This window comes from Vombatus ursinus, unplaced genomic scaffold, assembly GCF_900497805.2.
Source record: "Vombatus ursinus unplaced genomic scaffold, bare-nosed wombat genome assembly UNPS02014802.1, whole genome shotgun sequence".
NCBI lineage: Eukaryota > Metazoa > Chordata > Mammalia > Diprotodontia > Vombatidae > Vombatus > Vombatus ursinus.
The window spans coordinates 5,211,249-5,227,174 of record NW_020954580.1 but is presented as its reverse complement, the minus strand read 5'-3'; the positions used below and the strand labels follow the sequence as shown (position 1 = coordinate 5,227,174).

Genomic DNA, 15,926 nt, shown 5'->3' with positions numbered 1-15,926 from the left:
CTAGGATGCCGGGGGCCGTTACCACGGCGCGGGGAGATGACGACACGCCACCGCTTCCTGTCGCCGCAGCCGCTGCCGCTCGCGCGCCTGGCCCAGGTCCGTGGCAGCTCCGGTTCCCTGGTGCCTCCGGGGGGTGGGGGGGGGGGGGGCTGAGGGGAGGGGGGGGGGGGGGGAGAGGGGCCTCGATCGATCCGGGCTGCAGCCCCTGCTGGCTGGGGGTGGGGCGCCGGCCCCCCTTCCCCGCCTCCTCCACCGATCGCGGGGCGCCCTGGGGTCCCTCGGGAGGCCTTGGGCGTGGGCTCCTCACCTGGGGATGGAAGGAGGGATTGGGGGGCGCTTCGCGTGGTGCGCTGGGTCGGGAGCCCGAGGAGCGGGGCGACGGTCAGCCCTCCAGGGTCGCTTCCGGCTCGGCCTCAGTCCTGTCCTGTGATCCCTTTGCAGCCCTTTGACCGGTTACCCCCTGGAGCGTTTGCTCATCACTGCCCCCATCGGTGGGCAGGCTCTGCCCCCACCCTGAGGATGACTAAGGCACCATGGGCCACACGCTGTGTATCTGCTCCCGAGGGACCCTCACTATTGACAACAAGAGATACCTCTTCATACAGAAGCTGGGAGAGGGGTAAGTGCTACCTGGTCACCTCCTGGTCCCCAGGTCAGGATGCTTGTATGCGTATGTGTGTGAGAGAGAATATAGGATCCCGGATATCAGGGCTAGAAGAGACCTGAGGCCATCTCATCCGATTTCCTCATTTTACAGAGCAGGAAACTGAGGCCCAAGATTATTAGGTGACTTGCCCAAGATTCCATAGATAGTATCAGAAATGGAATTTGAACCCAGGTCCTCTGACTGTTCTAAGTTCCATCAATCCAGTCCTAGAATGTAGGATCCAGTGAGAACAGAATCTGTTGGGAAAGCTGCTTCCAGGTTTTGCCCTGCACAGACTTGCCTTGCTGACAGAGCCTGGTCTTGCCTTCAGAATTTCTGGAGCCCCCATCTTAGAGAGGTTTCTGCTCTGGGGGGAAATATGCCCCTGAGGAACCTCTCAACGTCTGGGCATTGTATAATGTGGCCGTGGTCATTTTTTGGCTCCAAGTGGGTTCAGCTACGTGGACCTGGTGGAGGGACTGCAGGATGGGCACTTTTATGCTCTGAAGAGAATCCTGTGCCATGAACAACAGGATCAGGATGAAGCCCAGCGGGAGGCTGACATGCACCGACTCTTCCAGCACCCCAATATCCTTCGCCTTGAAGCCTATTGCTTGACAGAACGAGGCTCCAAGCAGGAGGCCTGGCTGCTGCTACCCTTCTTCAAGGTGAGACTAGCTCCTGGTTGAGGACTGGGTAACAGTTCTCTGGGGACTCTGAGAGTTCTAAGGAAGGACACTATGAGAAAGGAAATAGATGTGAATTGATGGAATCAGGATTTGTGTTTTGGGGGGAAGGCTTTGCCCATAGGCATTTAAGAATGGTTATTGAGGGGATGAGTACAGGACTTTTGAGTTTTCCCATTGAAGACCCTGGTCACCTTTGGTGGAAGATAGGACCCTAGCCTGGTAAACAAGAGAGCCTCATCAAATGAGAAGGAACACTTAGCCAGCCATGGTGGGAATTGGAAGAGACTTGTGTTTTGCAGAAGGGTACACTATGGAATGAAGTGGAAGGGCTGAAAGACAAAGGCAACTTCCTGTCTGAGGATCAAATCCTGCTGCTGCTGTTAGGCATTTGCAGAGGCCTAGAGGCCATTCATGCCAAGGGTTATGCCCACAGGTCAGTGGGAGGGTATTCTATGCCTGCTGGGGAAAGGTGTGGGAGGAGGGATATAAAGGATATTTACTGAGAGGTAGGGGAGAGACCTTTTTTCTGCTCATAGCCAGAAGCCAGCCCATGCTTCTTGAGTACATGTGACTCCAGTAACCCTCAACAGGGGGCCATAAGTCCTACTAACTTTCCTACAGGGACCTGAAACCAACCAATATTTTGCTTGGAGATGATGGGCAGCCAGTGTTGATGGACTTGGGTTCCATGAATCAGGCACGAATCCAAGTGGAAGGCTCCCGACAGGCACTAGCCCTGCAGGTAGAACCCTCTGAATTTTGCTTAGGGATACTGGGGATGAGATGGGGCAGAACTAGCACTGCAAGTCAGGCTACATTCTCCAGGTTCTAACATGTTCCTTTTGAACATGGTGGTGATGGGACCCTTAACCCACCCTTACCTCCCAGGATCGCTTTTTTCCAGGACTGGGCAGCCCAGCGTTGTACCATCTCATATCGTGCCCCTGAGCTCTTCTCTGTACAGAGCCACTGTCTCATTGATGAACGAACTGACATTTGGGTGAGCCTAAAGGGAGTTGGTGGCATCTATCTACTTTGGAATGACTCCTTAAGGGAAAAATGGGGACGTTTGCCTTACTTTCTATAGCTTGGGGCCCCAGGAAACCTGTCATGTTGTTCTTTTCCTCCACTTCCTTCCTATAAACTGGTGGCAGTGCACAGGAAGTGGTATAGCCAGGGTCTCTGAGCAGGAGTGTGTAGGCCTGGAGCTGTTCAGCCAAAGCTCCATCCATCCTCCAGTCAAGGAAAACTCTAAACCAGAAGAGCAGTAGAACTGACAAACAGTTCTGCCAGAGCTGAGTTAGATCCCTGCTGCTATGGTGAGTAGACTTGCAGCCCTTCTCTCCCCTTCCCACATTGGCTTAGGCAGTTTTCTTTGCCCACATCAAGGAGCAGGGGGACAGAGCACTTAGCATTGTCTGGCCTAGTACCTAGTAGATGAATTCATCAATGATTGCTGATTGATACAGGACCCTGGGTCCCATTTCCTAAAAATCATAGGTGTGTGCTTAGTCCCTAGGTTGTGTTCTGTATGCTATGATGTTTGGGGAAGGCCCCTATGACATGGTGTTCCAGAAAGGGGACAGTGTGGCCTTGGCAGTACAGAACCAGCTCAGTATTCCCCAGAACCCAAGGTGAGCGCACGGAGGGGAAGCCATTTCCAGAAGCTGTGAAATTTCTATGACATGGAAGGCCCTATGCCTTAGGGGGGTGGGGAGAGAGAGAGAGAGGGAGGGAGAGTGTGTGTAGCTTGCCACATTTGTACTCCTCAGGCATTCCCCAGCATTACGGCAGCTGTTGGCCTCTATGATGACTGTGGACCCCCAGTGCCGGCCACATACTTCTCTCCTCCTCAGTCAGCTGGAAAGTTTGCAGCCCACAGCTCCAGACCAACATACCACACACATCTGAGAGAGCATGCAGTTTCGGAATATAGGACTTTCTATAAGAGGGAAGTATTTTTCCTCAATGGGACTTTGAGGATAGCAGACTCCCATCCTAAGAATACTACATAGGTGCTTCTGAGCCCCTACCCACACAAGATGAAGAGTGGGTCCTTGAGAAGGGACCTAGCTAACCCACAAATGGAGAAATGGTCACACACGGTACAATTGGCCCTGCTGGGTCCACATCATGGTCTGCCCCTAAATGTGGGGGGCAGGGAACAGCATTTTCAGAATATGTAAATACAGAAGTAAAGCTAAAAATGTCCGTTTATTTGCCTCTTGTTTTGCTTTGGGGCTGGAGGGGAGAAGAAAAGGTATCAAAGTCTACTTGTCCTTTCTAGTGTGACAGTAGATGAGAAAGGGTAAGGAACCTGGAGGGCAGGGAAGTGGCCCTCCCACCCTGCCTTAGGATGGAGGCTAGGATGCCAGTCCTTTACTGAACCTGGCCCCTCTAAAGGCAGGCAGCCTTTTTTTTTCTTTCCCTTACTGAATCTCTAGCGGTGGATGGCTAAGCCTGAGTGGCTGGTTGTCGCAGCCATTTTATCCCAGGCTTTTTTCTAATGTTTCTAGCACACATTGAGTTAATGATTAATAGGCAGGCTATTGTGGCAGTGCCCAGCTGCCTTTCCTGCAGGGCCTGCTGAGTAAACAGGGGCCCAACCTTGGCTGTTGCCTCTACTCTACTCCCTGAGGGAAGGGCACTGCGTCCCTGAATCACCAGAGAGGGCAGGGCTGGCACCCGCTGCCCTTGTGACACAGGCTTCCTCTCCCAACTACACCCATCCCCCCATGCTGACGCAGGGCTGGGCCCTGGGCCACCTATTAGCATAGCTGTAATTTCCCCTAGGGCCCTGGCAGGAGGCCCCCAAGAGGCGAGGCTGAATCTGGAAAGAAAGCACAGAGAGAAGGGGAGAGGACCTGACTTTTAATGCCACAGCTCAAGGTCCCTGGCAAAGCAGTGGGAGAGAGCACAGAGGCCATGCAGAGATGAGAGGTGCAGAAGGGACAGACGTACAACCACTCGATAGCACCAATGCCCTGCCCATCCCCCAGCTTTGAGGCTGGGCACCACACTAGGCACCCCGCCTTGGAACTCTGGCCCAACCCTGCCCCACCTACACCTTTCCTATGCAGATGAAGCTAATGGTCTGACTCAAGCTTCTCTTCTTCTAAAGCTGGAGGATGCAGAGGCAGCATGAAGGTGGCAGGGAGCTCTTTATCACTGAGAAGCAAAACTGGTCTTTAGTTTTCATTCTGAGGTGAGCATATCCTGCCAAGAGCAGGCAAGGTTGGCTGTGGTGGTAGAAGGAGCCCACATCCAAGACAAGTCCAACTCTTTGGTCCTCTTTGGACACACCTCAGTGCCCTAGGGCCTTGAATGCAAGGGACTAAGGGCTAGGCGCTCTAGGCCGGGACAGGGATCATCAGCAGTCCTTACCTTCAGCCCATAGGAAAGAAAAAGGTAATGGGCAGCAGGGAGGGAGGGAGGGCAGCCACAGAGAGGGAGGAAAGGAGGGCGGTAGCAGCAACAGCCTGGCAACAGAGTGCACAGCACAAGGGGTGGGGGCAAGTTGAGTTTCAAAACACAGAGACTCTGTTTATTTCGAAAGGATTTTGCAACAAACAGTAAAATGGCTTCAGGTGGCTGCTCTACTCTTCCCCCTCATCCTCATCCTCATAGGAGTCGATGCCCACCTCCTCGTAATCTTTCTCCAGGGCTGCCATGTCCTCCCGAGCCTCAGAGAACTCTCCCTCCTCCATGCCCTCACCTACATACCAGTGCACGAATGCCCTCTTGGCATACATCAGGTCAAACTTGTGGTCCAGGCGAGCCCAGGCTTCTGCAATGGCTGTTGTGTTGCTCAGCATACACACTGCTCTCTGTACCTTGGCCAGATCCCCACCAGGGACCACAGTGGGTGGCTGGTAGTTGATGCCAACCTTGAAACCAGTAGGGCACCAGTCTACAAACTGGATACTTCGTTTGGTCTTGATGGCCGCGATGGCAGCATTGACATCTTTGGGCACCACATCACCACGGTACAGGAGGCAGCAGGCCATGTATTTGCCATGACGAGGGTCGCACTTCACCATCTGGTTGGCTGGCTCAAAGCAGGCATTGGTGATCTCAGATACTGAAAGCTGCTCGTGGTAGGCCTTCTCAGCAGAGATGACAGGGGCATAGGTTGCCAGGGGGAAATGGATTCGAGGGTAGGGCACCAAGTTGGTCTGGAACTCTGTGAGGTCCACATTAAGGGCACCATCAAAACGAAGAGATGCTGTGATAGAGGAGACAATTTGGCTGATGAGACGGTTGAGGTTGGTGTAGGTGGGACGTTCGATGTCTAGATTTCGGCGGCAGATATCATAGATGGCCTCATTGTCCACCATGAAGGCACAATCTGAGTGCTCGAGGGTGGTGTGGGTAGTCAGGATGGAGTTGTAGGGCTCTACCACAGCTGTAGAAACCTGAGGGGCTGGATAGATGGAGAACTCTAGCTTGGACTTCTTTCCATAGTCAACTGAGAGCCGTTCCATCAACAGGGAGGTGAAGCCAGAGCCGGTGCCACCCCCAAAGCTGTGGAATACCAGAAAGCCTTGGAGTCCTGTGCACTGGTCAGACTGAAAGGCAGGAAAGAAGGATGGTCAACACACACCTAGATAGACAGCTGAAGCTGAATCCTGAAGTAGAGCCAAGCTTATCCTAAGAGGGTGGGACCAAGAATCTAACACCTCATACCTATAGAACATCATGCTTCAGAGAACGTGGACCTTTCTAACTCTTCCCTGAAAGTTGCTCAGAAGAAATTTTGTTAGCCCCAGACCCTCCCAAGCTCCCATCCCTAACCCAAGTACTCACCAGTTTGCGGATTCGATCCAGCACAGGGTCAATGATCTCCTTGCCAATGGTGTAGTGGCCACGAGCATAGTTATTAGCAGCATCCTCCTTACCAGTGATCAGCTGCTCTGGGTGGAAGAGTTGTCTGTAGGGGCCATTTCGGATCTCATCTGGAAGGAAGTTTGCCATGTAGTCAAGGAAAGAGAGGTACTGTGCTAAGCACTTCTCATCCTTCCACCAAACATTGTGTTACATGCTAGGGTGTATACAGTTTGCAGCTTAGTCTGTCAGGAGATACCAGCAACTCTATTCATTGCCAAGTCCAGCATGAGATCGATACACCTTACTCAAACAGGTCTGTGAGTTTTTCAGGCAGGAATAGGAAGGTAAGGGGTAGGGTCCAAGGATCCACTTGAGTTCATCCTAGATTGTTCCCTTATCTCAGTCATCCCAAGCCTCCTCTCCCCCTTCCCATCTTCTTACCGATCACTGTGGGCTCCAGGTCCACAAAGACAGCCCGAGGCACATGCTTGCCAGCCCCAGTTTCACAAAAGAAGGTGGTGAAGGAGTCATCTCCTCCCCCAATGGTCTTGTCACTGGGCATCTGCCCATCAGGCTGGATACCGTGTTCCAGGCAGTACAGCTCCCAACAGGCATTGCCCATCTGGACACCTGCCTGCCCCACATGGACTGAGATGCATTCACGCTGAGGGATGGAGGAGAGGTGACAAAATAAGCCCTAAATTCAGCACACTGTTCATCCTGTCATCAGTTCTAAGCCTTCATTTAAGATAGACCATTCTTGGGAGATTCAGGACTTCATAATGGGTAAAGAGCTCAAAAATGCATTATGTAAGCAACACACTCAGTACACCCTTTGAAACTACAGACACAGGGTAAGACTGATTCCACAATCCCCTGAGATGAGAAAGCAGTCAGCAAGAATGTCCATAGGATAACCAAAAATGGGCTAGAGATGCCTAAGTGTCTATAAGAAATTAGCAGGAACAAGGGCAAATTCTCTTACATACACGGTGGAGGACACCAGGAGAGCAGTACAAAATCCCTACCGATTTTTTTTTCTTTTTGGTGGAGGCAATCTGGGTCAAGTGACTTGCCTAGGGTCACGTGGCTAGTAAGTGTCTGAGGCCGGATTTGCACTAAGGTGCTTCTATCCACTGCACCACCTAGCTGCCCCTCCTACCACATTTTAATACAGAACAGAATAGTCTTTTCATCAAAAGGCTCTCAGACCTGGGAAGTCTGCATAATCATCTTCTCTGATAGATTTTAGCTTTGATGAAAAACAGGAGCAGCTGGAACTTCTCGCATCCATAATCAAGGCATTGCAATTGATCTATCACGCTTATGTATCCTATGCTTCTACCTACTTCCCAATTTAAGCCCCATCCTCTCTGGAGCAAAAACAAAAAGAGATTGCAGCTACTTTTCCTACTTCCACCCCCACAGTCTCAAGCTCAAAGCACCACGTCAGCTTGTCACTGGGTACACCAAACCCAGGGAAAGCAGAGCTAGGGAGCTGAAGGAAGCAAGTGCAGCGCAGGGGGGTTATAAGGATAACAGATGTCGTCCAAGGAGACGGTTCTTTTTAGTGCAAGATTAACTACTGAAGAGCCAGTGTGAGAAGAATTAAGGATCAGAGTTCAGGCGGGCCTCCCAACCCCCACTTCAGGATGGCAGAATGAAGGTTACAAAATATTCAGCAAAGGAAGTGGAACTTGTGGTGAGGCCCCAAGGCAAGTGCCCTCCATCTTCCTCCGCATTCCCCTTCTGCAAGGGCCACTGTATCACCCCACCCTACACCGATATAATTTCCAGTGAGGTTCCAGACGAAACGCAGGATTGGATTACAGAGCACCCCCTCCCCCCCACCTCCGGCTATAAATACCATCCGCCCTTCCCTCTCCCCCAAACCTGGCCTCAACCCCAACTCTCCATTCCCTATCCCCAGCTGTCCCTGCCCATCAGTCCGTGCGGGCTGGAGGGGGAGGGGTTAACTCTCAGCATGGTCGGAAACCCTTTCCCGCCGTCCGGTGAGCTCCTCCTAAGCATCCCCCACCCCCGCTCCCCAACTCAGAAGAGGGGTGCTGAGTCACCGAGGAGGACTCGTGAGGCTGCATACTAAGAGGAAGAAGAATGCGTGGCCAGATCCCCGGAGTAATCTGGCCTGCTCCCTGGCCAAGCACGTGTCCCATCCATTCCAGTGTGGTCCCAGATGGGGGGCAGCGAGCCGGACTTCCCTCGCGCGGGAAGGCCAGGGTGCATGAGCAGCGGAGGACGCGTGACTAGCCCCAGGAGAGGGGGAAGGGACACACTTGTGTGGGGGAAAAGGGGACGGGGGAAGTGACTGGGGCCCTTTCCTGTCTCTACCTACAAGCACAGTGCCCCGACTTCTGACCCCATCCTGCTCTTTCCTGAAGGTCGTGAGCTTTCTGCTCCAGCCCGTCTAGCCTGGACAGAGCTCATACCAATATGCAAATATAACTATATACTTATAAATACATACACATATTATATATACTCATATATTAAGGAATTTTTTTTAAAAATCCATGTGTCCAGTAGGAGGGGCTTGGGACCTCGGGGATAGGGACCCTAGGGCTGTAGGAGTGTCCTATTAAAAAAAAGGAATAAACAGAAGTCCTAGCGGCAGGGATGGGGTTCCAGCCCGGGCCTCACTCACCATGGTGGGGGTCCGGGCCGGAATGTCTCACGTTGAGTCTGCGTGACGGATCTCGGTGAGAACTGCGCTAGCTGCAGTGCCGCACCGCTTTTGTATGATTGGGGTGGGGCCAAGCGCATCCGACACGCCCACAAAGGAGGCGACGGTTAGCAGGATGACCACGCCCACCAAACATTGTGGGGAGGTCCCTGTCCCAGAGACCACTCCCTGATGGCGGTGGGCCGGTGCGGCCGGTTTCACCAGCTCTCATTCTTCTGTCGCACCCTGGGGAGGCTCCAGTCTTAAGACTTTATTGCCTTTCAGCACTCAGCCTTAACCCTTCCTTCGTTTGCTGCACAGTGTTTGGGAGTACAACAAGCCTATTTAACTCCTCACTCTCAGAATAGAGTCAGGGTCGAGGACTCTGCCAGATGGGATGGGGAGAAGAGCAGGGAAACTTCTCTTCTTTTGGAACTTCCTTTCCAAAACGCTGGGGGAGGATGTCTGCATCTGTAATCTTTAAACTCTGACAGATTAGGCTTTCTGATCCAGACTCGAAGTCCGTGGCACGTTTTCCAGAGGAAAGGTGCTCAGGTGCTGCTTCCTTTCCTTCCCATCCTTTCTTCCCGGGGCAAGGTTCGTTCCAGGTAACCACAGCGTCAATCAGCTCTTGAACATTCTTCTGGCTACGCCACCTGGTAATCCCAGCAAGTACTACAGAGTTTTAAAAAAGTATAGGGGGTGTAGAGTCCAAGGGGCTGGAGAGAAGAAGGAGCAGTGCCCGACTCTAAAAATATTGCCTGAGCTTTGTTTGCAAGAATAATTGCGTCGGCTTCTCCCTCCGTAACAGGCAGACACCAACAATTTTAGGTGTGGCTCCTTGTATAGTAAGGAATGCTATGAGTTCTTAGCATGACTTCACCATCACATCCTTCACCCCCACTCCAAACCATCATCACTGTCACTTTTAACATTGTCTGCTTCCAATGCCTTAGGTACTAGAGAGATGTCTCACCTTGAATTCAATTGTCACTTTCTGAGTCACATTTCCTGACTGGACCTTCTTATTTGAATCATGGGAAAAGGGGTTGTTTCTACCTCTGCTGATTGAGGGAAGAGAAGTGTAGGTCAGTCGGTTGACAAATATCTTGTGGCACCATTTAAATAATATATATTTGAAGAGGCAGCATGGCATAGTGGAAGGAGTTGGTATTGGTGTTACTAAGACTTAACTTCAAGTCCATTATCTGACATGTATTGACCATGTCAATGGACAAAGTTACTAAACGTCTTAGGGTATCTCAAGCATCTTCAAGACTATAACGTTTCGGAGAAGGTGAGCCATCTACACTGGATGAAATAAATTACGGGTCCAGTTTTTTAAAATATGCTCAGCACTGTGGGGGTGCAAAGGAAGGGAAAACCTAGTGTCAGCTTTCAAAGGGCTTACAAATGGAGTACAAAAAGAGTACAAATGTTCTCAAAAACATTTTTTCCCACTCCCAATGATATTATTCTTTGCCATGAGGAATTGAGGTACACTATATGATTATCAGTGTAAGTTACACAATTTGGGAAACACTTAGGAAGAAATTCAGGGCACACCCTTTAGAACCATTGATCTAGCTGGAAGGGTAAGGCATATAATGGAAAGGTAACTAATAGAACCTCAATAAGAAATAATCAGTATCTAATGAGTTATATAGACAATATATAGACGTTCAAAGGAGAGATGACAATGTCCAAGGAAGGCTTTAAAGGAGATGGAACTTGAGTCAGGCCTTCCTTAGAAGATGAGTAGGATTCAGATAGGCAGAAAAAAGGAAGGAAAATGTATATGAGAGAGAGAACATTTTTGTACTTGGAGCCTTTGGTCCATGGCCCTTAAAGACTAGTTAAGCTGTATTTATTAACCTAACTAAATAATAGCTAGCACTTCTATAACACTTTAAGGGTTTGCAAAATGCTATACTGATGTTTCAGCGTAACAACCCTGGGAGGTAGGTGCTATTATATACAAAATCTTCATTTTGCAGATGTGGAAACAGAGGCTGAAAGAGGTCAAGTGACTTGTCCCGGCTAGCAGACTGGCTAAAGAGAGATAGGTAGATCTGTGATCAGAGTGCATTTGTGAGATAGTACCATTTGACCAGAACCTTAGCATGGTTTTGCTCCCTAGTGTTATGTTGCTATCCTGCTAGATCCATTTTGCTTTTTAGAGGAGTTTCCCCTTCACGTTGGATAATGATCAGACTGACCTATAAGGCCTATAAGGCCTGTAAGGCCTAATCATCAATCTATAGGATCATAGATTTAGAGCTAAAACGGAAGTTAGAGGTGATTTAGTCTATTGCCCTTATTTTACAAATAAGGGGGAGGTATGGGGTGTTCAAGAAGGACTAGGGCCTCTGGTGTGAGGGCTTGCTGAGCTTTTTTCAGGGCTGCTCATCCACCTTTGGTGTCTGCCAGGCACTCAACTCTGACCTATGGCTCCAAGAAGATGTAGCATGGGTAATGGCCATACCCTGGTAGAACCATCTCAGCAGACAGGCTAAAGCAGGTTGAAGAAAACTGACAAGCCTCAAACCTGTCCATGATTTAGAGGGATGTTTACCCCAAGCATGTGAAGACTTCCCCTCAGAAGAATGGGCAGATGAGAACAATTTGTTCCAATGACCATGAAGGTGGCTGAAACAAATACTGTGGAGTGCTTAGAGCTTGGTCAGACAGAGAAGATGCCAAGGTCAACCACTGAATTCCAGTCATCTTGACTTTTGTCCTGCCACTGGACTTTGATGATTCTGGAAGAGAGAGTGAGGCTAATGACTGTGCACCTGCCTCACTTAAATTCAATTCATACACAAGTCTAGACACTACCCATGATGTCGTTGGTCCTTGAAAACAAAGAATAAACAACAACAACAAATGAGGAACTGACTGTGAGAGGTTAAATGACTTGCCTAGGCCACAGAAGTATTAAGTAACAGAGAAAGGATTCAAATCCCTAGTTGGGAAAAAAAAAATTAGGTACTAGAAAACTTCTGGAAAGTGACCCCTGAAATTGCCCTCTTCAAACAGGAGTCCCTGAGAACCATGTATCCACAAAGGAAATATCCTGTGTATCTGACTCCTTTATTTTCTAGAGTATCTGGTTCTGTCTAGAAAGTGAAGATTTCTTGCACCTCAATATTTTAATGGATTATAATGTCCTCTGTGTAGGTACCCCCTTAACCAATGCAGTTTTCAACCTCTGGACCTCAAGTAACTAAATGTGAGAAACAACATTGCTACCCTTGGAGTCTTTGGTCTATGACCCTTAAAGGCTAGGTGAGCCATACTTATAACCTAACCTAATAATAGCTAGCATTCATATAGCATTTTAAGGTTTACAAAGTGCCATATAGATATTTTGATCCTAACAACAACAACCATGTCAGGTAGGTACTATTACATACAAAATTCTCATTTTACAGATGAAGAAACTGAGACTAAAAGAAATCAAGTGACTTACCCTGGGGTCAGTAAGGTTCTGAGATAGGATTTGAACTCCTTTTCCTGACTCCAGGTCCAAGGATTTGAACTTCTGTGCCACCTAGCTGCCTATTGGGATTTGAGATGTTCTAAGAAGGCCCTATTTATTGCCTCATATTATTTCAGATGCCACTGTGTTGGAAATCATACCACAAGAAATTCATTTTAGGGGGATTCTTTTTCTCTTTCTAGGAAGTGCTGCCAGGGACCTCTAATCCTCAGTTTGGACTCCCAGACAAGCTCCCAAGATGTAACTGTGTCCCAGCAACCTAGTCTCTGAGCCCATATGGACTGGGTTGAATCTAGGGTTCAGTTTTCCAAATTGCTCTCTGTGACTCATTATGTCCCCACTGGTGAGTCAAGCATTTATTAAATGCCTATTGTGCCAGACACTATGCTAAATGTTGGGCATACAAAGAAAGGCAAAATCGTTCTTTGTCCTCAAGGAACTCACAGTCGAATGGGGGACATTACCTTACGAACAAGATATATACAAGATAAATTGGAGATAATCTCAGAAGGGAGACACTAAGATTGGGGAACGAGAAAGGCTTTTTTATAGAAGAATGGACTTTAACTGAGACTTGAGAAGCCAGGGAAGCCAGGAAGTAGAGATAAAGAGAGAGAGTGTTTCAGGCATGGGGCGGTGGGGGGGTGGGGGATAGCCAGAGAAAAATGCCTGTAGCAGGCAGATGGAATGTCTTGTTCAATACAGCAAGGAAGCCAGTATCACTGGATTGAAGACAATGGGGTGGCAGGGAGGAAGGAGGCAAGGAATAAGAGTTCCATTTTGCAAATCTCTAAATATAGTCTGGGCCTCTACAAATGTGATTAAAAGCATCCTTACCTCCTATGTAAAGAGTCAGGGTTAGAATGCATATATTGGTAATAAGACAACTTCCTTGCCACAGAAAATGAAGAAAACACATAGAAGACTCATAATAGTCCATAAACAGTAGACATGATTTCCCTTTCTTCTTCAGTGGGTCCTACCTTTCTGGTTTCCCCAGTCCTCTAGGGGCATAGTACCACCCTGTGGTTTGTTCTTTTAGAAGGAAAAAGAACTTGGAGTAACTAACACTCCAATTAGTCCTTTCACCCCAGAGATCAGTATAGGCATTACAAATTGATGATACTATTATGAAGGCTTAGACTCTCATAAAAGAGTAAGCAACTTGGGGCTACTAGAAAGGCAACTCCCCACCCCACCCCAATTGATTGTGCTCTGGAAAACCTCTGGTGTTTCTGGCCTAGTTTTTATTTGTCCAATGATCTCTATGTTCCCTGAGTATTTACTGTGCTCATGCCTTGGACTGCCCCCTTATTCCCTATCCTTTCCCTTGGATCTCTATTCCTATGTATTGAAATCTCTGTAGAAATATTCCAGGCTAGAAACTTCCAGTTTCCTAGTTGATTTTTACATGCCTATGACCTTTGGGCTTTGAAAGCAATCCCACAATCCTTAGCAGGTCCCCTTTCCTATATATGAAAATATCAGAGCAGCTCTGTCTCTCAATTACCAGCACCCCTGGAGCTGCCCTGACCTCCAAACTGAATAAGCTTCTATGGAGTCCTAGCCCACGGCAGAATTATAGGATCATGGACTGTTAGTTGGAAGGGAGCTTAGAGGTTATCTAGCACCCCTCATTACAGCTGAGGCCTAGAGAGATTGATTAGGTAACTCACTTAAGTGACACAATTAGGAAATAGTCAGGACTTGAACTCAGGTCCTCTGGCTCCAAATCCAGCACTTTCCCCACCTTGGCCTGAGGACCAGAGTGCCTAAAGCTCTTAGTGACTTCCTTGTTTATGTCTGTTCCCTGCCTCTTCCTAGTCCTGTTTTAGAGATATCAATCTTGGTCCCAATGTTAGAGGAGCATTGGGGAAATAACCTGATTTGGGGGGTATCAATCCTCTTCCCAGTGTAAAGAGAGGGTCAGATTCTTCCCTGTGTCAGCGCTCATCTCTTCCCTCCAAGCCACGAAAGTTCATTCTTTGCTCAGAACAGGCTCTGACCTGTTCTCAGAAAATGAGGAGAAATGGAAAAAAAAAAAGGAGCTTGGATATGTGATGTTATGTATATGTGACTGTAGGATAACATTCCCTTTTATAGGTCTAACACAAAGCACAAAGCAATTCCCTCTGAGCCAACCAATTCATTGCCAACCAGTCTAAACCAATTTATCCTCAATGGATGAGACTTAAGGAGTTCTCATTTTTGATGAGCTGTTACTGGACAGGTCCCAGTAACTGTCTCCCAATGCTCTAAACAGGCAAATCCATTTTATCCATAGAATAGAACAATCAAAATCTAAAATAAGGAAGTCTCATCACCATGTTAGCTCCACACCCCTAAGCCCCTCTCCCCATTACTCTGTCCAGATGATTTTATTTGAAAATAATGTAAGGAGAGAATAAATACATTATCACTAATAGAGTGAATAACTTACTGGATACTTTTAATCTTCATTTTTGCCTTGAGGAGAGAGAGTGAGGGGAATGACCTATAATAAATACAACTCACATTGATATAATGCTATGAGACCTGCAAAACACTGTACATACATGATCTAATTTGATTACGAATAGAGTACTGTGAAGGGGCAACTATTATTGTCCCCATTTTATGGATAAGAAAACTGAGGCTCAGGGATGTTAAATGACTTGCCCTAAGTCACACTGGTACTATATTTCTGAAGCAGGCTATGAAGCCTTAGTGACCTCAAATCCAGTTGTTATCTGTCATATCGTGAGTGCTCTACAACAGGGGAAGAGGACAAAGTGGTACAACAGAAAGAGAGGCAATAGAAAGGTACTAAAAGCCAACCTGGCATACTTCATCATTTTGCACAGGTACAATCTTCCAAAGCCTCTTTTTCTATGGTAGGAGAAGGCTGACTATGGTGTTTATGGAAGGGTTGAGCTTCAGAAATGAGTTTCACCTTTCGTATTCATAAGATTTAGAATTGGAAGTCATTTTAGAAATGATGAAATCCAACCATTTCATTTGATAGTTAAGAAAACAGAGATTGAGAGAGTAACTTGCCCAAAGTAACCCAGTTAGTAATTGAGAGAGTTGTCCTTTGAACCCAAGCCTTCTGGTGCCAGATCTGAAGGTCTTTTCATTACACTATGCATGGAGAAATGGATATTTCACAAAATTTCAAGTTTCCTTCACCTATCCTCCCCACTTATGTACTGTGTTCACTTCCCTTTGGCTTTATTTGTTCTGGATCCCTGCAGGCATTTCATCCCCATCCCCAAACTCCAACTAGATTTGGGGCTAGAGTTTAAGGGAAGAGTTCCCCTAGGCATTTTCCTCTAGTCTGTGAGGGCCTCTAGGATGTTACACTAGGAAACAGGCTCGGACAATGTATGCTCTGTGTACCTGCCCTGTTACCATGCCCACTGTTACTGAGGCTCAGGGCACCTTCTCCACCCCCACCCTTTCTATTTGGGCAGTGGGCCAAGCAAGCTCAAGCTCAAGCCATGGTAACCAAGTCAACGAGTCTGACCCCCTGGGGTTGTTTCTAACAACACCGCCCCTCCCCCCCCAGGAGCCTAACCCAGAGTATAAGGAGGGATCTCTAGG

At 48.3% G+C, this 15,926-nt stretch overlaps 2 protein-coding genes across 2 annotated transcripts; one reads left to right on the top strand and one right to left on the bottom strand.

Annotated features, from left to right (window-relative positions):
* The first annotated feature begins 16 nt into the window (after window positions 1–16).
* Window positions 17–3,552, top strand: STK16 (serine/threonine kinase 16). Its single transcript, XM_027873475.1, has 8 exons — window positions 17–96; window positions 442–619; window positions 1,095–1,314; window positions 1,635–1,768; window positions 1,957–2,077; window positions 2,240–2,335; window positions 2,848–2,969; window positions 3,108–3,552. The coding sequence occupies exons 2-8, from the start codon at window positions 534–536 to the stop codon at window positions 3,244–3,246; spliced, it is 918 nt and encodes a 305-aa protein (XP_027729276.1). The 5' UTR covers window positions 17–96; window positions 442–533; the 3' UTR covers window positions 3,247–3,552.
* Window positions 3,553–4,852: 1,300 nt separating this feature from the next.
* On the bottom strand, window positions 4,853–8,921 carry LOC114051273 (tubulin alpha-4A chain). Its single transcript, XM_027873474.1, has 4 exons — window positions 8,825–8,921; window positions 6,604–6,826; window positions 6,142–6,290; window positions 4,853–5,903 (listed from the first exon to the last, which is right to left on the bottom strand). Exons 1-4 carry the CDS (start codon window positions 8,825–8,827, stop codon window positions 4,932–4,934), a joined length of 1,347 nt encoding a protein of 448 aa, XP_027729275.1. The 5' UTR covers window positions 8,828–8,921; the 3' UTR covers window positions 4,853–4,931.
* Between the last annotated feature and the right edge of the window lie 7,005 nt (window positions 8,922–15,926).

What these genes read in the sequence shown, in the direction of transcription:
- STK16 (XM_027873475.1), top strand. Translation starts at nt 534, where the DNA reads ATGGGCCACACGCTGTGTATCTGCTCCCGAGGGACCCTCACTATTGAC. An exon ending in GACAGGCACTAGCCCTGCAG is followed by an intron (nt 2,078 to 2,239) that starts GTAGAACCCTCT and finishes GCTTTTTTCCAG; the next exon opens with GACTGGGCAGCCCAGCGTTG. An exon ending in ATGAACGAACTGACATTTGG is followed by an intron (nt 2,336 to 2,847) that starts GTGAGCCTAAAG and finishes GTGTGTGCTTAG; the next exon opens with TCCCTAGGTTGTGTTCTGTA.
- LOC114051273 (XM_027873474.1), bottom strand. An exon ending in CCTGGAGCCCACAGTGATCG is followed by an intron (nt 6,291 to 6,603) that starts GTAAGAAGATGG and finishes ACTTCCTTCCAG; the next exon opens with ATGAGATCCGAAATGGCCCC. An exon ending in TGGATCGAATCCGCAAACTG is followed by an intron (nt 5,904 to 6,141) that starts GTGAGTACTTGG and finishes CCTGCCTTTCAG; the next exon opens with TCTGACCAGTGCACAGGACT.